General features: G+C 43.1%; 1 protein-coding gene across 1 annotated transcript; it reads left to right on the top strand.

The window, feature by feature from the left end:
* Nucleotides 1–809: 809 nt before the first annotated feature.
* Nucleotides 810–25618, top strand: LOC115167035 (terminal nucleotidyltransferase 4A-like). The gene is made up of 12 exons (XM_029721069.1): nt 810–1646; nt 14266–14389; nt 16595–16641; nt 19860–19980; nt 21150–21257; nt 21537–21665; nt 21862–22072; nt 22343–22469; nt 22628–22731; nt 23650–23804; nt 23948–24091; nt 24302–25618. The coding sequence occupies exons 1-12, from the start codon at nt 1132–1134 to the stop codon at nt 24461–24463; spliced, it is 1947 nt and encodes a 648-aa protein (XP_029576929.1). The 5' UTR covers nt 810–1131; the 3' UTR covers nt 24464–25618.
* Nucleotides 25619–27348: the final 1730 nt, after the last annotated feature.

The raw sequence follows: 27348 nt of genomic DNA, 5'->3' as shown, positions 1-27348 counted from the left end.
AAGTACACAAGTCCTCAACTGGCAGCTTCATTAAATAGTGCCCTTAAAACACCAGTCTCAACATCAACAGTGAAGAGGTGACTCCGGGATGCTGGCCTTCTAGGTAGAGTTGCTAAGAAACAAACATATCTCAGACTGGCCAATAAAAATAAAAGATTAAGATGGGCAAAAGAACACAGACACTGGACAGAGGAACTCTACCTAGAAGGCCAGCATCCCGGAGTCACCTCTTCACTGTTGACGTTGAGACTGATGTTTTGCGGGTACTATTTAATGAAGCTGCCAGTTGAGGACTTGTGAGGGGTCTGTTTCTCAAACTTGACACTCTAATGTATGCATTTACAATCTTGACCACTAGGAGGCAGAGAACAGGGCGGCATGCCTTAACTAAGGCAGTGGTCATGGGGTCAAGGGAGCAAGTTGTGGTTTTGGATTTAGAAAATAGTTCAGCAATGGTGGTTTCATTGAAGGGAGAAGGCACAGCTGTTGGTATATAGCCTCCACTTTGATATGCTGCTTTCATACTTTGAAATAACGGAAATGTAATTTATCAGCCGAGTGGATAGAATATCATGTCATGACATGAAGTAACCATTTAAGTTCGGTCTATCTTGGCTTTTTATTATTGTATTACAAACCTCTCACAGACTTATTTCAGTGTGTTTACCTCATGTTCTCATGTGAAAATAATTCATCAAACGCCCATTGTTACGCAACAGGTAACATGTTCTGCTCTTGCGTAAGAACTACACTTTCTCCGCCCTTTTCGAATCACCATTTCACTCTGCGGATCTGCGGCTGCGCAGTGTCCGCCATTGAGGACTCACTATCAGAAGGAAAGGGTCAGAAATCGCTTCGATAGGCAATGGCTGCACGTTTCCTTCATTCTTCAATCCAAACTTTGCCAACATTCTTTCATTAAACACGACGCCTACTATTTAATAATAATAATAGTCGTTTTAATTCATGGATAGCAGGTTTAGATATTTTATAGCAATTTGAAGTAACCTTCATATCTAACGTTAGTCCGCTGTAAAGCTTACGAGGGAGGTTAGCTAGCTAGCTACCTGGCTAGCTTTAGCTACACGAACTGAGCCTTGCTCTGGGGCAGTGTGCCTGCACTGTCGTTTGATGGATCCAAGAATCGCTTGGTTTCAGCCAGAACAACGTGGGCCAGCCAACAGCCTGTGGATGCAGATTTGGGAAACAACACAAGGACTGGGGAATCTGTACTTCAATAACAACTGTAACACGGGTAGTTTGTCTAGCACGTCAAGCCTCAGTCCGAAATCGAACATCAACGGGACATTGGGTAACGAGATCTCGAGCAAGAACGGAGCTGTCACTAACAGCGAACCCAGGAACAAGGGAATGTCCAACTCAACGAAAGACATAGATGTGGTCGAACAACGAGACTTTATTCCGTTGGAAGCTAATAACAACCACAACAACCGTTCATCGTTGGGGAGGGGCAGTGGAGGGTGGCAAGTGGGCACTCGGGTCTCTGGGGTCTCAGGACACCCCAACAAAAGGAAAAGAGACAACAAGGCTAGCACTTATGGATTCAACAGTAGCCTCGAGACCGGAGGCTGTGGTTACACGGGAACACCATGGAAAGTCAAGAACTACTCTGAAGGAATCTTGGGGTAAGAAACAATGACACTCATCAAAACTAGATACTAGTAACGTTAGCTAGCTCATATAACGTTACAAATTAAGCATACATCACGCGTTATCTAGTTAACGTTATATATCTCTGCCACACTAACGTTAGTTGGTTAGACAACTAGCCAGCCGGCTAATTTGGCTGGTGAAGTGAGCGCACATATTCCTATGGTTAGACATCATAGCCATATTTAGGCGTGCTAATTTGACCGTCAGCGTCATAATCCGTCATTTTGGGGGACGTTCCTAACCAGCTAAGGTCAGGTGAAAGCAATGGGACAGTCAACGTTAACTAGCTAGTTAGTTAGCTACATCCAGCAGTTTGTTTTATGACCTTGGTAGCTAGCTACCTCGTGGTTGCCAACATCTGCATGTGTTCCCTACGCTGACGAGCTAAACAAGAAAATCTAATCCGAATGACATTTAGCTAAAAGCACGAGTACTGAGCAGTAACCATAGTCAAGTCAATGCACAACTATTTTCTTGATAGTTGACATGTGACTGTCAGGCTAAGCCTACCTAACTAACTAATGCTGGTATTTCTCGTCTGTTTCACTGTTGCCTATTTGCAGCAATTCAAACCTAAAAAACAACTTCTCTGGTGGATATAATAGTCAGAAGCGTCTATTCTAGTTCAAAAATGTACTAAAAGGTGTAAATAGGATACTTTTGGTCATAGTCAGTATTTTCCAAAATTGAGATTTGCGAGATTGAAGAAACCCATCAATTTCTTTAGACAGCAGATCTATCCATTAGCATGCATCCCTCTGACTTCTTTACATGAGACAACAATATTACATCGTCACCAATGTTATGTTTAAAGAACAATACTTGTTCTTTATTAAACAGCGTGTTTTTTTTTCTCCAAATCACACATCCACAGTGCTAACTTTGGCATCACAAACACAATTTATTCCTTTAGCCAAAGTCATAATAGGGTGGCTGTTCAGGATATCTTAACTACTGTGAGTGAATAGGAACAAACAATGATAACTGTCAGAGTACATATAGCAAACATAACACACCCACATCAAACCACAACCCCAAGTTGCAATTTGGAAATGGTATCCATTTCTTAATGACTGTGGAAAAGCGAGGTGACATCAGTGAGTTCAGATGCAAATGCACAACATGTATCTTAAAGGTTCAGAAATCTTGGCCAGAAGCCGTAGTACACAACATATATAGGAAGGCTGAACTATTCCCCTTCTCTCGAAGTGTTCCGTAAGTAAAGGCCTGAGAGTTGACAGATTGTCCCACTTCTGACACAAATGTAGTTATCAGGGACAGTCAGTGGGGCCGTGTAGCTACAGGGCAAGTATACCCTCTCAGCCATAAAGGTCCAGACCTCCTAGTAGAGTCTCTTAGTATAGTATTTTTTATTTAACCCTTATTTAACTAGGTGAGTCAGATAAGAACAAATTCTTATTTACAGTGATGGCCTACCCTGGTCAAACCCTAACCCGGACGACACTGGGCCAATTGTGCGCCGCCCTATGGGACTCCGAATCATGGCCGGTTGTGATTCAGCCTGGAATCGAACCAGGGTCTGTAGTGACGCCTCTAGCTCTGAGATGCAGTGCCTTAGACCTCTACGCCACTCGGGAGCCCCGAGTACACTCTGTCTTTCATATAGGTTGGCTATACTAGCTTACTGATTATGATCAATATGTCAGGTTGGTACAAAGCAGATATAGAGGTTAGGTTACTGTAAGCATTTTCTCTATAATGACAGACGGTATTTCCACAGACAAGTGACGCTGAAATGAAATGTGCTGCTTTACAACCATCCAAATGCCTTCCGTATCTTATCACTGTTGTTTTGCCTGAGTCCCCCCTCTGTTTATTCGTCCAGGTATAAAGGACCAGGTCTGTCTTGAAAAAACATATTGACCAATTAGTTTATATAGTCTTAGTGTGACAGAAATTTTGTGTGACAGCTATTTCAGAAATGCAGTTCTTACTAGTTTAAACTAGAGAAAAGTCCTGAGGTGGGTGGGGTGTTGTTTTAAAGGCTGACAAGTGCCTACGTGCCTGATGAGCGTAGGCTAGCAACATGCAAGAGCCCAGAGCAAAGTCTTAGCTAAGCTGATCCTCATTTATAGTAATATGAAGCACACTGTTTGCGTAAGGACATTCCTTAGTGATTACTCTAATACCACAACCTTTACTATATAGCCTGGATCACAGTCACAACCAGGCTCTCTCTCCCACACTCCTGGTTCTTATTCTGCTCACAATGCTTAGTTACTGAGCTGCATTATGAACATATATTTCACAATATATACATTTATAGCCTAAATATCTGCCAATTGATAGTGTCGCTTTCAGAAAGTGTTTTACAGGCTTGTAATCTCTGGTTGTGGAAACGTTTCATTAGCTTTCTTCCCCTAGTCCCTGACTGGGAAGCGCAAAATTGGAAAGTGATTCACATCCAGGTGCATTTTCCTGTGCTTGTGATACCTGAGGGATCGCCTATTCGGGCTCGCATTAGTCAAGGGGTTGATTTTACATTCGTGTGACTGTGACCACTGTGGCATACACAATTTGATGAGGAGGGGAAAGAAAAGGGTGGGAGAAGATGAACGATTTTCCTTGGACGAGTAAGGCACTGTTGTTGGTTGCGGGGGTGGGGATAGGGCGGATAGGGGCGGAGGTGTGTATGCATGCAGAGTTGTTGGACTGCATGGTTGAGGCCAGAAGGTCCAGCCGCCCTGTATAAGGGGTGCTGTGTTTACATGCAGCACACGCTGAGCATGTCCTGGCTTCGCTCTCCCAAAACAAACCCGCCCCTCCAGGAGAGAAACCTGAGCTCTTTCTCTGATGTCACAGAGCCCTCCATCCAATGAGCTCTGGAGCAGCAATGGCGTTCTGCCACCTCTGATTCACTGAAACAAAAGCTGTTGTGAAAGAACCAGAAATGTTATTGGTGTGTGAGTGGAGTGGACTGCCTAAAATAGTATTTGTATGGCTGCACTGTGCTGTCACACACAACTAGCTGTGGAAAGACCTGGCTTGTGTTCACTAGGCACAAAACAGAAGAAAACTTCCCAAAATGGAGTGAAACCGGGAGAGACTATCTGAACTTGTCCAATATTATTTTTTTTGTTTCGTTACCTTTTGCTACAGTGTGCCCTACTTGTGTGCTATTGAACATAATCCTGGCCTTGGTCCTATGTGTTGAGGTCAGGGGTCACACAGTGCCAGATTAGTTTTGTACATTGTTGACCCATGGGCCATCTAAATGTGCTGCTAATTGCTCGGTGACTATCAGTATAGGCACATTATTGTTTTTATAACCATCTCTGAGATTTATGATCCAAGTCCCACAGCTCCAGCTTCCAGATATCACCTCATGTTACCCCAACACAGCACCACTCATAGAGCTATGAGTCGGTCTGTACTGTACTTGCTGTTAGAGATATCAATGGAGTTTTCTCATTTGGGCAAATGTCCGTCCTCCGTCTTTTCTTCTCGGTGACCCGGAAACCGATAAGCGGTCGTTGAGTTTGTCATTTCGTTAGTAGGCAAACGGAAGATGGTCCTCCTCGATAGCCTTCTTTAGGCGAGGAAACAAACACAAGTTTATCCTACCTGAGTCCTTCACGGAAGAGTTTTGAAGTCTGCCACACCCCCTTTGAATCAGCTATTGTTTTCTTGAAGGAGAAAAGCATGCAAACATATTAAAATGACATGCTACTTATAATTTTGTCTTTGACATGTCTTGCAAATCTAATTGAGAAAAGGCCATTGTCCCCCCCCTTCTGGCATACAGCCAGGGGGTGAGGCAAGGACTTGCAGAGAGCTATACATGCTGCTGGTCCTTTGGACTGCGGGTAATATACCCTTCCCTCTACCAGCACGTGTGAGAAACCCTCTATATCAGCCATCGCATGTGCTTAAAGAGGAATGTTTTTTTAATTTATATGTTCTCCCCTTCTGGCCAATTTGAAAGCTGTTGAGTTAATGTAGTCTGAACAGCATAAGGGGTAGCAAGTTGTTAGGTTGTTTCTTGTTTTGGTACAGCCCAGACAAATTCAATACTGAAAGACAATCGTATTTCTTTTGTGAATGTTGTACTGTTTGACAATAAGTTTAAATTATTGGAGACTGCTGTGTTTTTTTGGTGTCTGTTTCTGTTGTACAAATTATGGTAATTGTTAGTATTGGATGTTTGAAATCTCTTTTCACTGTCAGTATTTAAACATTTCTGGCAATTGCATTTTCATAAGCCTGTATAAATGCCTTTCAACCAGGCAGATTGAGAGGCCTGTACCAAGGTACAGACATCACTTCATGCCATGTGACTAATGATGAAAGCACACATGTGCTCTCTTCTCTCCTTCAGTCTTGATGAACTCAATATGCAACCTGTGTACCACAGATCTCTATGCTTGTCTGATAGGTTGCCACTCACATGTTGCATCCTGGCTCTTTTTTCAAAGGCCTCACACAGTAGGAGGAGCCATGATGATTTGGTTGACAGGCAGACTAGGGTCATGCAGTGATTTGGAGTCTAGCCTGTGAGCTCAGAGATGGAGTGGAGATTGTCACGGTGATCAGAGGACATGACATGCAGTACGTTTAGACTAAACACACGAGTTTGAGTAGACTAGACTCTTGTTGCTAATGTTTAGCCTAGTGCTAATGGCTCAAATCTGTTAGCAGTGTGTCTGCAGATTGTATTTGGGGTAGCCCAAGATCTAGCAGCCCAATTAATAAAGATCAGATTGTTCTTTTGATATCTGTCTGTCCATGGGTCTCTGTACTGCTGAATATAGGCCTAAATGTTATGGTGGATCGAGCCTTAGGGCTTTAATTGAAGAGGATGGTGTAATGTAAGTGTAGTCTAGTGTTTATGGCTGGACTTCCAGCACGCCAGATGTTTTGGAGCCTGTGGAGCCGGGAGCTTTTTTTGCAGCACTAAACACATGGTTTCAACCGCAGCTAGTGTGTGCCAGAACTCCACTGAGGCCAAGCAGGTCACTAACGATCAGAGACAACTGCAGTCCTTGTAGCCCTCGCTTGTCTTTAACCCAAATCCTCTGGTTATGGTAGCCAGTCTGAGCCACCGTAGTGCTGCTGGAGGATAAGTCAGGCATTTGATGAAAGCTTAATGAATTGGCCACCTTATGTTCAGTGTGTGGTTTGGGTTGACATCCTTTCCTGTGTGTGTGTGTGTGACTATGCGACTATGCATATTGCTGGCCCTGTCACTCATAGGCTAGCCTACTCATGTTTTTGTGTGAGAGGCATATTTACACATGTAGCACTGCCAACAGAGGGACTGCCTAATAAGCAGTGAGTGAGGGAAGTTTTTGCAGGTTCACGTGAAGAGAATACCTGCTGGATGACGTGTCTCTTACTGTTTCTGGCAGCGCAATGAAACATGGGCATAGTACAGTACCCTGTTATTTCTGTCCCTGGTCCTTCTGCACTATTTATAGCTGGTTGCTCTAATGCTGTTCGGTGGAGGCCGTTCTAAACCCGGGGGCTGCCCTTGCACATCCGAAAAGCCATCTGCCAGCGAACCCTCTCCTTTGGCAGCCAGTTTGATTTCCCTCCTCTGTCTTTTACTGCCTGTTTCTGAACTGAGACACGTGCACCCTCTGGCTCTCACACACCTTTACACTGTCAGTCCATCTGAGCAGCTGGTCAATAAGCAGTACCAGTCTGCCACTCCAACCGTAAACTTGCAGATGAGACCCTGAAGTTATGCTTCTCCCCCCATCTCCTTCATGTGAAGACATATTTCCTCCACCACACCTACTCTGCTGCCTCAGAAACCTACTGGTACTTGCTGCTCAGTTGTATACTACAGTATCTATATCTTGGAAAAGATGTTGCCTGTTTCAGTTGCAAAGCCATTCCTCCAAACCCAGGGCTCCCAAATGGGTTTGCCTAGTCCTGCTCTTTGCTTGTCACATGCTCCAGAGGCACTGGGCTGCTCCCCTTCGTCTAAGGCGGTTCCCTGGGTGATGAGGCGATGTGGCTTAACCCTGAAACGAAACCCATTCTCCTCTCTCACACGGACAGCCAGTCAGACAGACACTGCTGCTGTGAAATGAAACTTAGCACCACCACTGGTCTGAGCTGGAATAGAGAGCCTATGCTGAGGCTGACTCTCTGAAATGAAACTGAGCTGGAATAGAGAGCCTATGCTGAGGCTGACTCTCTGAAATGAAACTGACTCTGGCACAGTTTTTGTTTGTTATAAGCACAGTGTAGGAGGCTGGCAGTGTGAGACAACTACATTTGCTAGGAGACTGGCACACACACACAATACACTTCTATTGCCATCGCCTCCAAATTGGTGGGAGATTTGTTTGATCTCCCCCGATAAGTGTATCAGTCATTGTGTGGTACGTGTGACAAAGGTTTGACTATGGACTTTCTGTGGGAGTGTATGTATGGAAGAGTGTGGGTGTGTGCGCATCTTATCAATATGTGACATGTGTGTCAGTCAGTTGAATTGAATGTGTATAAGTTAACAGCTATATATGAATTCTATATGACTGGATTTCTGATGGCTGTATCTCCTGGCCCAGTGCCAGACTGCTTCCTTCCTGTGTGTATGTCCGAGGATGGCCCCCTCCCCTGTCCTCTATTGTTACAGGTGGCTCTAGATGGAGTGACTTAAGGAGTCAACATGCTTCAGTTCAGCTGGCGGCAAACCGAACAAATGTGCTCACTAGAGGTCGACCGATTATGATTTTTCAACGCCAATACTGATTATCGGAGGACCAAAAAAGCCGATATCGATTAGTCAGACAATTTTATTTATTTATTTATTTGTAATAATGACAATTACAACAATACTGAATGAACACTTATTTTAACTTAATATAATACATCAATAAAATCAATTTAGCCTCAAATAAATAATGAAACATGTTCAATTTGGTTTAAATAATGCAAAAACAAAGTGTTGGAGAAGAAAGTAAAAGTGCAATATGTGCCATGTAAAAAAGCTAACGTTTAAGTTTCTTGCTCAGAACATGAGAACATATGAAAGCTGGTGGTTCCTTTTAACATGAGTCTTCAATATTCCCAGGTAAGAAGTTTTAGGTTGTAGTTATTATAGGACTATTTCTCTCTCTACGATTTGTATTTCATATACCTTTGACTATTGGATGTTCTTATAGGCACTTTAGTATTGCCAGTGTAACAGTATAGCTTCCGTCCCTCTCCTCGCTCCTACCTGGGCTCGAACCAGGAACACATCGACAACAGCCACCCTCGAAGCAGCGTTACCGATGCAGAGCAAGGGGAACAACTACTCCAAGTCTCAGAGCGAGTGACGTTTGAAACGCTATTAGCGCGCACCCGCTAACTAGCTAGCCATTTCACATCGGTTACACCAGCCTAATCTTGGGAGTTGACAGGCTTGAAGTCATAAACAGCGCAATGCATTACGAAGGGCTGTTTGAATGAATGCTTACAAGCCTGCTGCTGCTACCTACCATCGCTCAGTCAGACTGCACTATCAAATCAGACTTAATTATAACATAATAACACACAGAAATACAAGCCTTAGGTCATTAATATGGTCGAATCCGGAAACTATCATCTCGAAAACAACGTTTTTCCTGTCAGTGAAATACGGAACCGTTCCGTATTTTATCTAACGGGTGGCATCCCTAAGTCTAAATATTCCTGTTACATTGCACAACCTTCAATGTTATATCATAATTACGTAAAATTCTGGCAAATTAGTTCGCAATGAGCCAGGCGGCCCAAACTGTTGCAAATACCCTGACTGCGTGCAATGAACGCAAAATTACACAATTTCACTTGGTTAACCTCTAGGGTAGGGGGCAGTATTTTCACGGCCGGATGGAAAACGTACCCAAATTAAACGGCCTACTACTCGGGCCCAGGAACTGGAATATGCATATTATTAGTATTTGGATAGAAAACACTCTGAAATTTCTAAAACTGTTTGAATGATGTCTGTGAGTATAACAGAACTCATATGGCAGGCAAAAATCTGAGAAGAATCTAACCAGGAAGTGAGAATTCTGGTGCTTGTAGTCCTTTCAAGTCATTGCCAATGGAACACACAGTGAGTTAGGGTTCATTTTGCAGTTCCTAAGGCTTCCACTAGATGTCAACAGTCTTTAGAAAGTTGTTTGAGGCGTCTAATGATGAACAGAGACCGAACAAGAAGGCTGGGAAGTTGTAGACCCATTAGTTCATTGGCGTGCGTTCATGTGAGAAGTAACCTGTGTTCCAAAATGTTTTTCAAGACACAGGAACCGTCCGGTTGGAATATTACTGAAGTTTCACGTTCAAAAGGCCCTAAAGATTGATGCTTTACAACGTTTGACATGTTTGAACGAACGTAAATAGATTTTTTTTTAAACTTTTCTTTTCGGCGCGCTTCCTACATTTGGAGTAGCTGAACTGAACGCGCGAACAACAAGGAGCTATTTGGACATAAATTATGGAGTTTATTGAACAAAACAACATTTGTGGACCTGGGATTCCTGGAAGTGCCTTCTGATGAAGATCATCAAAGGTAAGGGAATATTTCTAATGCAATTTATGATTTTAGATGACTCCAAAATGGTGGCTATCTGTATTGCCTAGTGTATTTTTCTGAGCGCAGTACTCAGATTGTTGCAAAGTGTGCTTTCCCCGTGAAGATTTTTTGAAATCTTTCAGTGTTAGCATAAAGGAGATGTTCATCTATAATTCTTTGAATGGCAGTTTAATATTTTATCAACGTTTATGACGAGTATTTTTGTAAATTGTAGCGCTGATTCACCGGCAGTATTGGAGGCAAAATATTTTCTGAACGTCACGCGCCGATGTAAAATGCTGTTTTTAGATATAAATATGAAGTTGATCGAACCAAAAATGCATGTATTGTGTAACATGATGTCCTAGGAGTGTCATCTGATGAAGATCATCAAAGGTTAGTGCTGTATTTTGGGTATTTGTGATGCATGCTAGTTGCTTGGAAATGGCTGTGGTTATTTGTGTCTATGTACTCTCCTAACATAATCTAATGTTTTGCTTTCGCTGTAAAGCCTTTAGGAAATCGGACAACGTGGTTCGATTCAGGAGAAGTGTATCTATAAAATGGTATAATATAGTCCTACGTTTGAGAACTTTGAATTATGACATCTTGTCGTTTTAAATTTGGCGCTCTGATTTTTCACTGGCTGTTGATTAGTGTGGTTCATCCCACCTCCCCTAGAGAGGTTAATATTGCCTGCTAACCTGGATTTCTTTTAGCTAAATATGCAGGTTTAAAAATATATACTTCTGTGTATTGATTTTAAGAAAGGCATTGATGTTTATGGTTGGAGCAACGTGTACCTAAGCGATTATATGCAACGCAGGACAGGCTAGATAAACTTGTAATATCATCAACCATGTGTAGTTAACTAGTGATTATGATTGATTGTTTTTTATAAGATAAGTTTAATGCTAGCTAGCAACTTACCTTGGCTTCTTACTGCATTCGCGTAATAGGCAGGTTCCTCGTGGAGTGCAATGTAAAGCAGGTGGTTATAGCGTTGGACTAGTTAACCGTAAGGTTGCAAGATTGAATCCCCGAGCTGACAAGGTAAAAATATGTCGTTCTGCCCCTGAACAAGGCAGTTAACCCACCTTTCCTAGGCTGTCATTGAACATAAGAATGTGTTCTTAACTAACTTGCCTAGTTAAATAAAGGTGTAAAAAAAAACAAAAAATATCGGCCAAATCGGTGTCCAAAAATACCGATTTCCGATTGTTATGAAAACTTGAAATCGGCCCTAATTAATCGGCCATTCCGATTATTCGGTTGACCTCTAGTGCTCACATATTCTCTTAAAAGACCTTCACTTGAAAAGCAAACGGCAATAGTACTGTTTGGCCATGTTGAGACGCCGTAGCCAGTATACACTTCCTCAAAATAGTCAGAATTAAATCTGTCATTAATTTAGATGTTTGTGTAGATTCCCCCCCCCCCCCCCCCCCCCCCCATCACTAGTTCCCACTGTAGTCATACCTTGCTATGTTGACTCTAGGTGTGTTCACGGTGCAGTCTTTGTTACAGTGACTGGCTGGGCGTGATGAATGCTGTCAGCCAGGTTGCCTCTGCAGAGGCTATCTGTGGGCCTGTTGCTGCCTGTGTGTGTCACGTGTTGAAGGTACTTAACTCCTGTTCCCATGTCAGTCTGACCAACACCAGAAATGAAGAGACAAATGGAAAGATAAGGATGGAATCCCCTGCATAGTGCTCTCTGCTTCAGTCAGCTCAGAATACACTGTAATGTGAGGCCCTGGCCCGTCCAGAAAAACAGCTCATGGTACCTCAGGACAGGGAATCTCATGGTGGGTATCTTCACACACAATTAACGTGCCTGCCCTGAGGAGTTAGCTTGGCCTACTTAAAATGGGAGAGGCTGGTGCTTGGGTGAGGAAAGGTGTAGAAGTTAGATTAGTTTACCAGCCTATTGTTTATATAACAAGCTGTGTGATACACTCCTCTGTGTGAATATAAAGGGATCATTGTTTGAGGATGAACACCTGCAGTGATGTAGCTTGAAAGGCCTGGTATCATCACGTCAGGGAGGAGTACTTCTACCCAGGGACTGATGGCATTGAACTGGCATGACTGTCTGGCTGGCTGGACTGCTGTGTAGATTGGGCCAACAGACAGGCTGGTGATTGGGGCGGCTATCAGCTGGGGTCTAACCGGGTCAGGGCCCTTCAATAGGACTCCTGGCTGCTACACCAGGAATGTCTGTCTGGGTGTCGATGAGGATTAGGTGAAACAGACTGCTGTAAGCGCCAGGGAAGACTAAAATGCAGCGCTCCACAGAGCGCTACCCAAATGACAGGCAGGCTGAATCCTCTACAGTAGCTACTAGTGTTTCTCACAACTGAGCCCTCTCAGGTACACAGCTTGGCTAAACAAGCTCAGAAGTAGCTACCATTTCTTTCCCATTCTCTCTTTGATTTTCCTGCCAAAGGAAGCTGTGCTGCAGGCCTGTCATTGGTTGGGTACTGTGTTTACATGGCCCTGTGGGTGACTGGGATTGTGTGTGTGTGAACAGACCCAGTAAAGGGGCAGCCAGGGCAGAGTGACCTGCTCCACTGCCAGTCCACGACAGCCCCAGCTGTCCTGGCCTCTAGTACACCCCCTCCAGTATGTGGTGTTCACTCACATTACAGCTACTCACACAACAGGACTGCTGCCTCTGCTCTACTCACAATCATAATGCTGTATGTGCAGCCTGCTATTCAAATCAAGTTAGTAGAGTTTCCTTTGTAAGATAAGGAAAGGGAATATGTATTTTATCCTCCGATGACTGAGTTTCCCTATGGCCTTACTGTGTTGATTGGTTACTGATTGTTAGAGCTAGTGTCCACGTGTTGTCTGCTCCGATCCCCTTTGACTGGCTTGATTTCTCTCCATTCTGTTCCTGCTCCACTTCCTGTCCCCACACTAAGCACTGGCCAGAACATACAAGAGCTAACCAGTAGAGTTTGGAACGACAAGGAAGTGTGTTGGTTGGGTCAAAGGTTGAGGTGGCAGCTGGCTTAGGCTGCACCGTGTGTGTGTGTGGGCGGCAATCAGTACCACGTGTGAATGTTTGTGTGACCCAGTCTTTAGTGTTATTGATATAGCCTCTGGTCTAGGCCCTGTGGGTGGATGTGTTGGTCAATCTGCAGCTTTAATAATAGACAGCAGGGTGAATTTCAGGCAGAAATAACCCCAGTCAGTCAATTACTGGCACAGTCCCTGGTCTCCCTAAACGAGCCCTGGCATTCATACCCACCCAGTCAAGGACCAAGTTTACCTGCCTGACTTATCGGGGCCAAGGTGAAGGGAAGCGGCCCTGTTGATAGTTTAGTAAAGTTGATTTAAGCACCCATTTTTAACTCGAGGACAGCAACACTTGTACTTATTAGCATTGTCCTCCCAAACTATTGAATCAGGCAAGGGACATTACATTTATGCCAACTGCTTTGGTACCAGGGAAGAACTGGTCCATACCCCTAACAGTGGGAATATGCCCTATGATTTCTACCAAAGGTGTAGATGTATTGCATTATTGTGGCTTTGTGATCTTTTCTCACATGTCAGCCTGTCTGTCATAATCCTGTAGTTAATGTATTTCTTCCAGTCTTCAGTAGATGCTACTTGATTACAGTTTGTTGGCAGTTAGCCTTTAACATAACACACCTCCAGTAAAGAAGCCAGTTTATGTAATAATGATGCTTTGCAATTAACTCCTCATGAACGCCTAGTGTGTTTGAGGAAGTGTCATTTCTGTTTTCACTATTTCATTAGATTGTAGGGCAGGGTAATTGTCTCTGGTGGCTGTTCAGTGAGCTACCTGTGAAAGTTGTTAACAGATTGCATTGACTGGCATAATAAAATATGTATTGTAGACTTGTTATTTAGATTTGTCTTACAGTATATTCTGCCTTCAATCAATATATTCTGCCTTCAATCTTTGTCAGTGTATTTTGATCTCTTTCAGACTCTATCCTACTATCCCCATGACCATGCTACTTTCTCCCTTTATTCTTTCTCTCGCTCAGTCTCTTTGTCTCCCCTAACCCTGATCATGCTGTTTTCATTGTGTTCTGCAGGCTCCATGAGGAGATCAATGACTTCTACAAACACATGTCTCCTCGGGCGGAGGAGGAGAGGATGAGGATGGAGGTGGTGGACAGGATCGAGAGGGTCATCAAAGACCTGTGGCCCACTGCTGACGTAAGAGATCACTCACATCGCTACCATTCCAGTCTTAAGGCCATACAGGCCTAGCCAGGTCCCAGATCTGTTTGACCATTATTAGTGTACAGCAGACTCCTCTCGTTGTTGAAACTTTTACATAGTTGAAAAGATCTGGGCCCAGGCTAATATGGGTCATCGTTCAAATAAATATTGCAACCATGCAGAGTTCATGCTTTCATAAAAGCCAACACCAACTACTAGAATTGACAGGCAGAGCAAAGGTTTGGAATGGAAGTGGTTTCTAGCTACACAGACAGGTCTCACCCACACAGCAAGCTGCTTGAGATTCTCACATTCTCCTGTTCCCTCATTTAACAAATTCCCTTCATTGCTAGAGACAGCATGAGAACGTGCTGGTCTATGTAGAAATGCTGTCTCTACATCTTTCTAGTCTTTCTCTGGCTGGCTCTATAGCTGTCTGAAAGGAGTCGTGACTCTGTAGGAGAGAGTGATTTTCTCTCCCTATGGGCTGAGCTGTAATGATGATGAAAGACAGGCCATATATGGTGGGGCGTGTGACCAGCAGCCATTTGTGAAAGCACCTGGTCGGTCCGCTCTTATCTCCCTGCTGTTATATTTTGGCCTGTAATCGACAGAGCTCCAGGTGTCCTTGTTCCTGCTGACTTTGAGCCTGCTGATAGAGCTGTGTGTGTCTGCTCTCAGCTATACCAGGGATGGACAACTGCCGTTTTGTAGGCCCGCGGATCACTTTTTTTTGTTTTAGGATCTCAGTCTGGGTCTCAATTTACTGTTGGGTTGGAATAGTAGAATACCCAAGGTGCAGTTTTGTAATGTGGTTGTACATCAGCAGTTCTCTTATGTCAGTCACTGACAGTAACTCAATTAGCCCATGTCAGCTAAAATGTCTAGTGGTCAACTATCTTGCAGTATTCATGGTCGAATTACCGACCGGGGGGCCCCTATGGATTTTGTTAGTCCCTCTTACTCAGACATCATATAAAGACATTTAATTTCTTCACCCTATGGCAAAATATGTAGAATTACAGGGAATTCGCTGTAAAATTGCACATTTTTCTCTCTGTCCCATGGCAAATTGTGTAGTATCGCAGGAATTGATCTCAAAAACTGAAAAACAGTTGCCCATCCCTGAGCTAGACAGAAAAGCCCACTGCTGTTCCTACCTCTTACTCTATCCACTGAGGTAGGAGAGTAGTTCATATCCTGTCCACAACAAGAACAGGACTAAGACTTCCAGCAATCACCTGACCTCTTACACACACTCAATACGAGACCTGTCTGTGACTGGGTGAACTGAACAACTGTGAACCCACCAGATGGCTGAATAATTAGTCATGTCTTTCTCTCCCTCTCTAACTTCACTCCGTCTCTCGATAATGTAAGTGATGACTACTAGCTCTTTATACAGTAGAGAGCCGAGCCATGAGTTAAGTTCACCTTGGGGACCTGTGTGGATGTGTGTTCCCCCTCACTGGAATTGGAACTCGTCCACACAGTGGCAATCCATCACCATCACCCCTCTCATTTCCACCCACATCACAATCACATGCCCTGCCTCTAGTAAGCAGACTGGAGCCCGGGCTTTAACCCCCTTGGTCGGTTCAGGCAGGAGCTCAGCCCAGGAGGGAGGTTTAAGGGAATAACGGCTGGTTTAAGGCTTAGCAAAGGCTATTTTTGAGCCCTCAGAACCAATGTGAAATACTGTTATGTGATGTGACATTGGTTAATGCCCACAAAGCTCAGATAAAGCGGGATATTTGTCTGGAATCTGGACGCATTAAATAAAAAGCTTATTTCATTTCTTTTTTGTCCAAACCGTTGGTGTTTAAAGCATAATTTTATCCTTGTTCTCATAACTACAGTAGTAATGGTTTGTTCAGTTCCCAGGAACAGTGCATGGTTGTCAGATAATGACTGTGCCCCGACTTGCATTAAAGGTGAAATAAGTTGTTGCATGTTAGACTCCCTCCCCACTTAGCATAAATATTATATTTTAATCGCTTTAGTTGACACCTGTCTTCAAGTATCAGACTGTTGTCACAGGCGAGCAGCATATCACGTGACATGACAGAAGTCAAATCAAATAATTTGTCTTTATTTTGTAACAAATGACCTGCAGTTGTATCAGTTCAAAGCTAATGTATAGCTCAGCTTCTCTGATTGATAAGTGAAATCAATGAATAACATTTGACTTTGTTACAGGTTCAAGTGTTTGGGAGTTTCAGCACGGGCCTCTATCTGCCAACCAGGTAAGCAGTTTGATTCAGGTAATGGACATAATGGCCTTCCTATCGTAATCTCTCTTATAGTATGTTGGTGATATGCGGGTTGACTCATAACCTGCAGACCCAGCGGATATAACCGTGGGGCGGTCGGATTTAGGGCCATTAAATATTGTGTGGATGAAGGGCGGGTGGGTGGGTGGCGGGTTGAATAAAGAGCAAACAATACCTTAAAAAATCCGTGTTAGGGCCGGTTGCGGGCCTCAGATTCACTTTTTCACATGCGGTTGTGGATGGGTTATTAGCAATAGCGGGTGGGTGCGGGTGAACAAACAGCTGACCCGCGCACCATTAGTGAGTGTAAACTGACCCTTAACCCAATGAGTCCCACCTTATCGCTGGTGTATTTTGGACTTCTAACCCCTTTTAAACAGTATGTGTTTGAGCTACGGACTTCTGGGTTGTACCATTTGATTTCGTCTGTTCTACCAAAACGTCTAGAGTCCAAATGGTTTGAGCTACAAACTATTAAAGCCATCTTTTTCTCTGACGCTCATAAGCGTCATTAGAAGGTAAGGGGTTCTTCTGCATAGAAGATCATAGGAAATCCCAGGACATATTGTCTATAATACTGTAATAAACTCAGTTGCGGTCACAAACTCCACACAGTTCTCACTGACTAGTTAGATATTCATTTCCCAGTGGAAAAAAAAAACATTTCTATACTTACTGCATTCATATTTTTTTAATCAGATTTTTACTTTGGCAGATATATATAAAAAAAAAAAAAAGAGATTAAACTCAGATGCAACTGTTTTGTCATTGTTTTAGCCTCACAATAAAACACTTCATTGTGAGGCTAAATACAGTGCCTTCGGGAAAGTATTCAGACCACTTGACCTTCTCCACATTTTTGCATATGTATGAAAAAAAAAAAACTGGTATGACATTTACATAAGTATTCAGAACCTTTATGCAGTACTTTGTTGAATCACCTTTGACAGCGATTACAGCCTTGAGTCTTCTTGGGTATGACGCTACAAGCTTGGCACACCTGTATTTGGGGAGTTTCTCCCATTCTTCTCTGCAGATCCTCTCAAGTTCTGTCAGGTTGGATGGGAAGCGTTGCCTCACAGCTATTTTCAGGTCTCTCCAGAGATGTTCGATCAGGTTCAAGTCCGGCCACTCAAGGACATTCAGAGACTTGTCCCGAGGCCACTCCTGCGTTGTCTTGGCTGTGTGCTTAGGGTCGTGGTCCTGTTGGAAGGTGAACCTTCGTCCCAGTCTGAGGTCCTAAGTGCTCTGGAGCAGGTATTCATCAAGGATCTCTCTGTAATTTGCTCTGTTCATCTTTGCCTCCATCCTGACTAGTCTCCCAGTCCCTGCCACTGAAAAACATCCCCACAACATGATGCTGCCACCACCATGCTTCACCGTAGGGAGGGTACCAGGTTTTCTTCAGACGTGACGCTTGGCATTCAGGCCAAAGAGTTTCATCTTAGTTTCATCAGACCAGAGAATCTTGTTTCTCTTGGTCTGAGAGTCTTTTGGTGCCTTTTGGCAAACTCCAAGCGGGCTTTCATGTGCCTTTCATAAAGGCCTGATTGGTGGAGTGCTGCAGAGATGGTTGTCCTTCTGGAGGTTCTCCCATCTCCACAGAGGAACTTTGAAGCTCTGTCAGAGTGACTATCGGGTTCTTGGTCACCTCCCTGACCAAGGCCCTTCTCCCCCGATTGCTCAGTTTGGCCGGGCGGCCAGCTCTAGGAAAAGTTTTGGTGGTTCCAAACTTCTTCCGTTTAAGAGTGATGGAGGCTGCTGTGTTCTTGGGGACCTTCGATGCTGCAGAAATGTTTTGGTACCCTTCCCCAGATCTGTGCCTCGACACAATCCTGTCTCGGAGCTCTACGTACTATTCATTCAACTTCATTGTTTGGTTTTTGCTCTGACATGCACTGTCAACTGTGGGACCTTAAAGAGACAGGTGTGTGCCTTTCCAAATCATGTCCAATCAATTGAATTTACCACAGGTGGACTCCAAGTTGTAGAAACATCTCAAATATGATCAATGGAAACAGGATGCACCTGAATTCAATTCCAAGTCTCATAGCCAAGGGTCTGAATACTTAAGTAAACAAGGTATTTTAGTTTTTAAGTTAAGACATTTGTAAACATTTCTAAATACCTTTTTTCCCATTGTCAATATGGGGTATTGTGTGTAGATTGCTGAGGATTTTTTTCAAATGTAATCAATTTTAGAATAAGGCTGTAACATGGTAAAAAGGTAAGGGTTCTGAATACTTTCGAAAGGCATTGTATAAGGGCTGGACATGCAGATAAATGTAAGTCAGATAAATGAAAAGCAGATTTTTGCTGGGCTCTCGTGACTGATGGGGTTAAACTACCCACTGGGCAAAAACGGGTTTAATCAACATTTTTCCCACGTAATTTCAACACATTTTTTAAATTTGATTTTGAAAAAGTAATCTTTTTTAACCTAAATCCAATGACAGGTGATTGTTTTTGTTGATTTCACTTATTTAATTTATGCTAGGTGACAACTCAACCACATGTAAATCAAAACCAGATGTTTAACTGAGTCTGTGCCAAGTGGGTAAGCTCTTAGGCCTTTCCTACACACTAATCAGTATTTGGTATTCAGACTTGCCTTATTCAGTTGCGTAACGTCAATATGATGCATTTTGCATCATATAAGGCAAAATGCATCATACTGGCTGTATTTTTCAAGTTACACATCTTAAACTTGATTGCTGACAGGCTAAACATTTTGGGACTATATCAGCAATGGACTAATGAAACAAATACCAAAATATTGTTTTTGGGTGGAATTTTCCTTTAAGTTCAAGGTCAGAATACATACGCATAGAGAGAAGTGCATAAAAAGGGAATAATGTTACATTTACGCACGTTTAACTCTGTTCAGAATTCCCCCCTTTGGGAGTGGTTATATGGAGAAAGAGTGATGTGGCTGGCCATGGTGTAATTATTTGCCTTTGTTTTTTGGGATTAAGGCTGTGGTACTTTTAGCACTGCTGATCCAAAGCTGTTTTTAACCTTGTTTCTTGACGAGCCAGACCGCTCTCCGCTCCGACGTCACACACACACAACACTGTGACTGGGGACTGGATTAGTGACAATAAGCTGTGTGTGAAAGTGAACTGTAGAGTCCTCTCTTCAGATCTGAATGTGATGTTGCTCTGACCTCTACTACTTACTCCACTTCCTAGTGACATCGATCTGGTGGTGTTTGGGAACTGGGAAAACCTGCCCCTTTGGACCCTGGAAGAGGCCCTGCGGAAGAAAAACGTGACTGACGAGAACTCCATCAAAGTGCTGGACAAGGCCACGGTATGTTTGTATTTGTATTTAATATGGCAGCAGCTACTCTTTCTGGGGTCCAGCAAAATGAAGGCAGTTCTAAAATTTTTTAAAAACATTACAATACATTTACAACAGATTTCACAACATATTAAGTGTGTGCCCTCAGGCCCCTACTCTACCACATATCTACAACACACAATCCTTGTGTAAGTGTGTATAGTGTGTACGTTATCGTGTGTTTGTATGCATGTGTCTGTGCCTTTTGTTTGTTGCTTCAGTCCCCGCTGTTCCATAAGGTGTATTTTTATCTGTTTTTTTAAAGTGTAATATTACCGCTTGCATAAGTTACTTGATGTGGAATAGAGTTCCATGTAGTCATGGCTCTATGTAGTACTGTGTGCCTCCCATAGTCTGTTCTGGACTTGGGGACTGAAGAGACCTCTTGTGGCATGTCTTGTGGGGTATGCATGGGTGTCCGAGCTGTGTGCCAGTAGTTCAAAAAGACAGCTCGGTCCATTCAACATGTCAATACTTATCACAAATACAAGTAATGATGAAGTCAATCTCTCCTCCACTTTGAGCCAGGAGAGATTGACATGCATATTATTAATATTAGCTCTCTGTGTATATCCAAGGGCCAGCTGTGCTGCCCTGTTCTGAGCCAATTGCAATTTTCCTAAGTCCGTCTTTGTGGTACCTCACCACACGACTGAACAGTAGTCCAGGTGTGACCAAACTAGGACCTGCATGACCTGCCTTGTTGATAGTGCTGTTAAGAAGGCAGAGCATCGCTTTATGCACAGACTTCTCCCCATCTTAGCTACTGCTGTGTCAATATGTTTTGACCATGACAGTTTACAATCCAGGGTTACTCCAAGCAGTTTAGTTTCCTCAGCTTGCTCAATTACCATATTATTAATTACAAGATTTAGTTGAGGTTTAGGGTTTAATGAATAATTTGTCCCAAATATAATGCTTTTAGTTTTGGAAATATTTAGGACTAACTTATTCATTGCCACCCATCATGAAACTAACTGCAGCTCTTTAAGTGTTGCAGTCATTTCAGTTGCTGTGGTAGCTGACGTATATAGTGTTGAGTGATCCGCACGTTGTGCATGCATACTAACTGTGTGCAGTGTGTCATTGCCTCGAGTGACTGTGTGTGTAAATCCATCCTCATCACCACTATGTTCCAGGTACCCATCATCAAGCTGACAGACTTCCGCACAGAGGTGAAGGTGGACATCAGCTTCAATGTGAAGAATGGAGTCAAAGCTGCCCTTCTCATCAAAGACTACAAAAAGGTAAGTGAAGCAGGCATCTCTTATTCAGGATACATTGCTTTTACCTAATGCAGTCTGGTAAAAGAGCTAGCTGAAGAAACAGGCTTGACAGTTAGCACGCATAGATTGTTGTATATTTATGTCAGGTTTTAATGGAGGTGTTGGTAGCTAATCCACTTAACTACGTCCCTCCTCAGTCCCTTATTACCCAATGTCGTAGTTTGAGACTTTCCCCGCTAGAGGGCACTATAACCATAGCCATGGTTTTAACCATAACCACATGTTTCTTTTATCCATAAGAAATACCCAGTTCTTCCGAAGCTGGTTCTGGTGCTGAAGCAGTTCCTGCTCCAGAGGGATCTGAACGAGGTTTTCACTGGAGGGATCGGCTCCTACAGCCTCTTCCTTATGGCTGTCAGCTTCCTGCAGGTGAGACTTCTGCTCTTATCTTCTGCTATTCTCTCAAGTAGCCCCCACACACAGTGCAGGATAGATCGCATCTAACATTACTAATTTACTGTTAAAACTTTTGACACATTTTAAGTCTTTCTCATTCAGTAAACTAAGATGATTTGGCTTGTTCCTCTATGCAGTTGACCTCTTATCCTCTGCCCTTGTATTTCAGCTTCACTACAGAGAAGATGCGTGCAGCCCCAATGCCAACGTGGGCGTTCTCCTTATAGAGTTCTTTGAGCTCTATGGGCGCCACTTCAACTACCTGAAGACGGGCATCCGGATCAAAGATGGCGGCAGCTATGTGGCCAAAGACGAGGTTCAGAAGAGCACTGACCTCTACAGGCCCTCCATGCTCTTCATTGAGGACCCCCTAGCACCAGGTAACAAGGCCTTCCATTCAGCATGGGTGCACTTACACAGGTGATACTTCATTTTAGCACTGTGACGCTCAAGATCCGTAACATCAGTCAACTACTGATAACACTGAACCTAAGAATCTATCACACACTTTAACGGCCATGAATAAGACGGCTAGAGGTCCCAGGTGCCCATAGCAAAGGCTTAAAAATCAGCTCAATATCAGACAATGTCTGAAATCTGTCACTTTTCCCAAATAGAGGTGATCTAACCATGCCTCTTGCCTCCTGCAGATAATGACGTTGGCCGCAGCTCATACGGTGTGTTGCAGGTGAAGCAGGCCTTTGACTATGCCTACGTAGTGCTCAACCACGCCGTATCGCCCATCGCCAAGTACTACCCCAACAACGAGTCTGAGAGGTAAGGAGATGGTGAGCTAGGGCTCGCTTTAACCAACGACAGCTCTCACATTCTTTGGCTGCTATCTTAAAAAAAATCTTAAGTTATTTACTAAATACTCTATTTGAACTACTGCAAACAAGTTCTTCTAATCTGATGTCCTATTTTCTTTCCTCCAGTATACTCGGCAGAATAATTCGGGTGACCCAGGAAGTGGCTGAGTACAGGGACTGGATCACCAAGCTCTGGGGACCACAGTCTCAGAATGAACCTGCCCTGAATGGTATGTTTTCACAGTACTACTGTAAGTCTTGACACTGTCTCATATCTAACGATGTGATAGTCAGTGTGTTTGAGGGGATCAGTTTCAGTAAGACAAGGTGCAAAATTGGTCATCTTACCGTAATTTCCGGACTATTGAGCGCACCTGAATATAAGCCGCACCCACTGAATTTAAAAAAAAATATTATTTTGAACATTAATAAGCCGCACATGTCTATAAGCCGCAGGTGCCTACCGGTATATTGAAACAAATGAACTTTACACAGGCTTTAACGAAACACGGCTTGTAACAAAAATAAATAGGCTTTAACGAAACACGGCTTGAAACAAAAATAAATAGGCTTTAACGAAGCACGGCTTGTAACAAAAATAAATAGGCTTTAACGAAGCACGGCTTGTAACAAAAATAAATAGGCTTTAACGAAACACGGCTTGTAACAAAAAATTTAAAATTTGCAGTAAACAGTAGCCTACCAAGAAAGTCATTGGTCACTATCTTCCTCCTGTGCACTGAAACCACTGAAGTCATCTCCTTCAGTGTCGGAGTTGAATAGCCTCAGAATTGCTTCATCCGATATTGGATCGTTTTCATTGTGGCTCTCATCACTGTTTGACCTTAACCCGTTCGTCAATTTCATTGGTCTAATGAAAGCTTCATGCCGCCAAAAAACGGAGCACGTCACAGAATGTGTTTTTTTGGAGAAAAAAAAATTGAAAGCGGGAAAAATCCATATATTAGCCGCGTCATTGTTTAAGCCGCAAGGTTCAAAGCGTGGGGAAAAAAGTTGCAGCTTATAGTCTGGAATTTACGGTAATTACGTTATAAGTAGTTTGTGATCCAAGGTGATTTGTAGATCAGTGAAGTCCGACTGCTATTTAGTCGATCTAAAACACAGTCTTACCACTGTTGTTGCCGTAGGAAATGATGTCACACTGTTGGTGAAGCCTCAGCAGCTGGACGAGTGCAACAACAACCTGACGGAGGAGGTGACTGCATCTCGCAGCAAGACCTCCTCCAACTCCTCCTCATTATCGTCATCCTCATCCTCCACGGTATCTAGTTCCAGCGACGTTGTGAGTTTTGTTTCACTCAAACACACCATGTGTGCACACTAAAACCACAATACCTGAGGAAATCAACTCTTAACACTACATTTAATGTGATGCACCCATTGGTTGCTGACCTGATTTACTGAGTTGTGATTGGTTGTCCCCAGGATTCTGACGGGACGCCCTGTAAGTCAGTGAAGCAACTGCCTGGGCGGGGCTCCAGCGCCCACAGAGAATCCTCAGGTGGCGTGACCAATCACAGAACACAGAGGCACACCACCAGCACTCCTACTGACAACAAGGGGGGCAAGGTAGGGTCAGCTTGACGAAGCCTAAGTCAACCACTGAAAAACTCTACTGTACCTACAAATGCCTTGAACTTTTATGACCAGAGCGTTACAACACACTGTCGGTACATAGATAGCCATTTAGATTTTACATTTCAATGGCACATATATGCCTATCAGTGATCTGTTTACTGATCTAACTAGGTGTGTGTGTGTGTGTGTCTTGTTTCCCAGGCCAGGTTGTTCCGCTCGTCCAGTAAAAACACCCACCATGTCCAGCAGAACTCGTCCTCATCCAACATCAAGAGCCACCCAAGCAGCAAGCCACACTACCAGGGCAACAGCAAGAAGAGGAAACCTCAGCAGCACTCAGAGGCCCAGGACCTCTGCAGATAGGGCTGTCTTGGTCTGCTCTGCAACAGACTGGCAGCCTGACTGTCCCACTTCTGCTGCCCAGACCCCATACTGACTGAGTAGTAGTATTAAGGATCTTCCTTCTCTCAAGCGACACTCATCTTTTTATAGCTGAAAAATAACCCAAAAAAAAGAAATAGGAAATGCTGGGGCTTAGTTCTTGAAAGAAATGCTCATTTTCTTACTTGACATAAACATGTTCTACAGTGGAGCTACACACCACATCCAGTACCTACAAATCTTGCCTTTTACCATAGCGCCATCTGGTGTTTTGGAGGAATAAGTGTCTGGAAAGTAATGTAGATTGACGAGCAATACCTGGAACTTGGCTGGCGAACGAACTACAGCAAGAAAAGTTTTTTTTAAAGAATAAAATACACAAATAAAAAAAAATTACAAAATGTTATATTAAAGAAAGAAAGTACACAGATTGAAAGACTAAACCCCAAAATGCAATCTGTAAGTGGAGATGATGATGATTTATTTTTATGGCCGGTTATTTTTTGGTTGTGTAGTCAGATTATACAAAGATTTGTACAAAAAAAGACAAACATGCGGAAATCTTGAGAGAACATTATCACAAAAATTGTTTGACTTTTTACAGGATAATACTGATTCAAATGTAGATGTGCACATTTGCCTGCTAATCTGAGTAGTGGCAGATTTGGGTTTCATTGCCAACATAAATCATCAGCATTCTTTTTCTACTTGGCTGCTCTCTCAATGTGTTGACAGGCTTCTTTCCAAATTGTACCCCCTTCCCTATATAGTGCACTACTTTCACTAAATAGGGAATAGGGTGCCATTTGGGATGTACTAACAGTGTTAGTAGTATGCCTTAGTCAGGTAATGCGTGCACACACAGCCCTATAGATTACTGGCTGGCATGGGACAAATCACTCATTCATACACACAGCTCTATACAACAACAGCGACGGTTTTTAGAGGTTCTCCCAGACTCATAGAATTACAGTTAGAGGACATAATGATTTTAGAAAAATTCTCCACTTGATATATGTCAAAGATCCATAGGTGTGGGAGGTAATCTTTTCCCTTTGGTAATTTACCCATTATGAAAATGTGCATTTGTTCATGTATTTTTTTATTAATGATATCAATATATAGTACTATACATGTTATACATATTAACACTAGAGACCATATTCTTGTATCTTATATTTGGATGGGACAAGTGGGATATTGGGGAAGTATAATTGGTCAGGTACAATACCAATGTTGCTGTTTCCCCCCTTTTTCCCCCCCAGTGATGAGTGACCAAGCTACTTTGGAAACCATTTTGAGTCGTAAGTGGCATTTTGTTTTAATATGTGGCTGGTCTACTTTAAAAGGGAGCTGAGTTTTTGGTCAGAATATAATGCAAACAAACACCTCTTTGGTAATGTGTCAACAACCCCTCGCTGAAATGTATGGTATGTCAACATCTGATTGCAGTTTCACAACTAACCTGTAGATGGTGGCATTACTTGACTCTTTTCACAGCTGGCACCTGCATACTGCATTTAGACCTTTTCTTCAGCGTCATAGTCAATGTATTCAGACCCCTTGACTTTATCCACATTGTTACATTACAGCCTGATTCTAAAATTAATTAAATTGTTCTCCCCTCCTCAATCTACACACAATACCCCATAATGACAAAGCAAAAACTGAAATTACATACATAAGCATTCAGACCCTTTACTGTAATATTACCGCTTGCATAAGTTACTTGATGTGGAATAGAGTTCCATGTAGTCATGGCTCTATGTAGTACTGTGCGCCTCCCATAGTCTGTTCTGGACTTGGGGACTGAAGAGACCTCTTGTGGCATGTCTTGTGGGGTATGCATGGGTGTCCGAGCTGTGTGCCAGTAGTTCAAACAGACAGCTCGGTCCATTCAACATGTCAATACTTATCACAAATACAAGTAATGATGAAGTCAATCTCTCCTCCACTTTGAGCCAGGAGAGATTGACATGCATATTATTAATATTAGCTCTCTGTGTATATCCAAGGGCCAGCTGTGCTGCCCTGTTCTGAGCTAATTGCAATTTTCCTAAGTCCGTCTTTGTGGTACCTCACCACACGACTGAACAGTAGTCCAGGTGTGACCAAACTAGGACCTGCATGACCTGCCTTGTTGATAGTGCTGTTAAGAAGGCAGAGCATCGCTTTATGCACAGACTTCTCCCCATCTTAGCTACTGCTGTGTCAATATGTTTTGACCATGACAGTTTACAATCCAGGGTTACTCCAAGCAGTTTAGTTTCCTCAGCTTGCTCAATTACCATATTATTAATTACAAGATTTAGTTGAGGTTTAGGGTTTAATGAATAATTTGTCCCAAATATAATGCTTTTAGTTTTGGAAATATTTAGGACTAACTTATTCATTGCCACCCATCATGAAACTAACTGCAGCTCTTTAAGTGTTGCAGTCATTTCAGTTGCTGTGGTAGCTGACGTATATAGTGTTGAGTGATCCGCACGTTGTGCATGCATACTAACTGTGTGCAGTGTGTCATTGCCTCGAGTGACTGTGTGTGTAAATCCATCCTCATCAAGTAGGCATTTAATGACAAAGCAAAAACTGAAATTACATACATAAGCATTCAGACCCTTTACTCAGTACTTTGTTGAAGCACCTTTGGCAGCGATTTACAGCCTCGAGTCTGCTTGGGTATGACGCTACAAGCTTAGAACACCTGTATTTGGGTAGTTTCTCCCATATTCTCTGCAGATCCTCTCAAGCTCTGTCAAGTTGGATGGGGAGCGTCTCTGCACAGCTATTTTCAGGTCTGTGCAGAGCTCTTTGATCGGGTTCAAGTCTGGGCTCTGGCTGGGCTACTCAAGGACATTAGGACTTGT

Source organism: Salmo trutta, chromosome 29 (genome assembly GCF_901001165.1).
Source record: "Salmo trutta chromosome 29, fSalTru1.1, whole genome shotgun sequence".
NCBI classification, from domain to species: domain Eukaryota; kingdom Metazoa; phylum Chordata; class Actinopteri; order Salmoniformes; family Salmonidae; genus Salmo; species Salmo trutta.
This window is presented reverse-complemented; position numbering and strand designations above follow the sequence as displayed.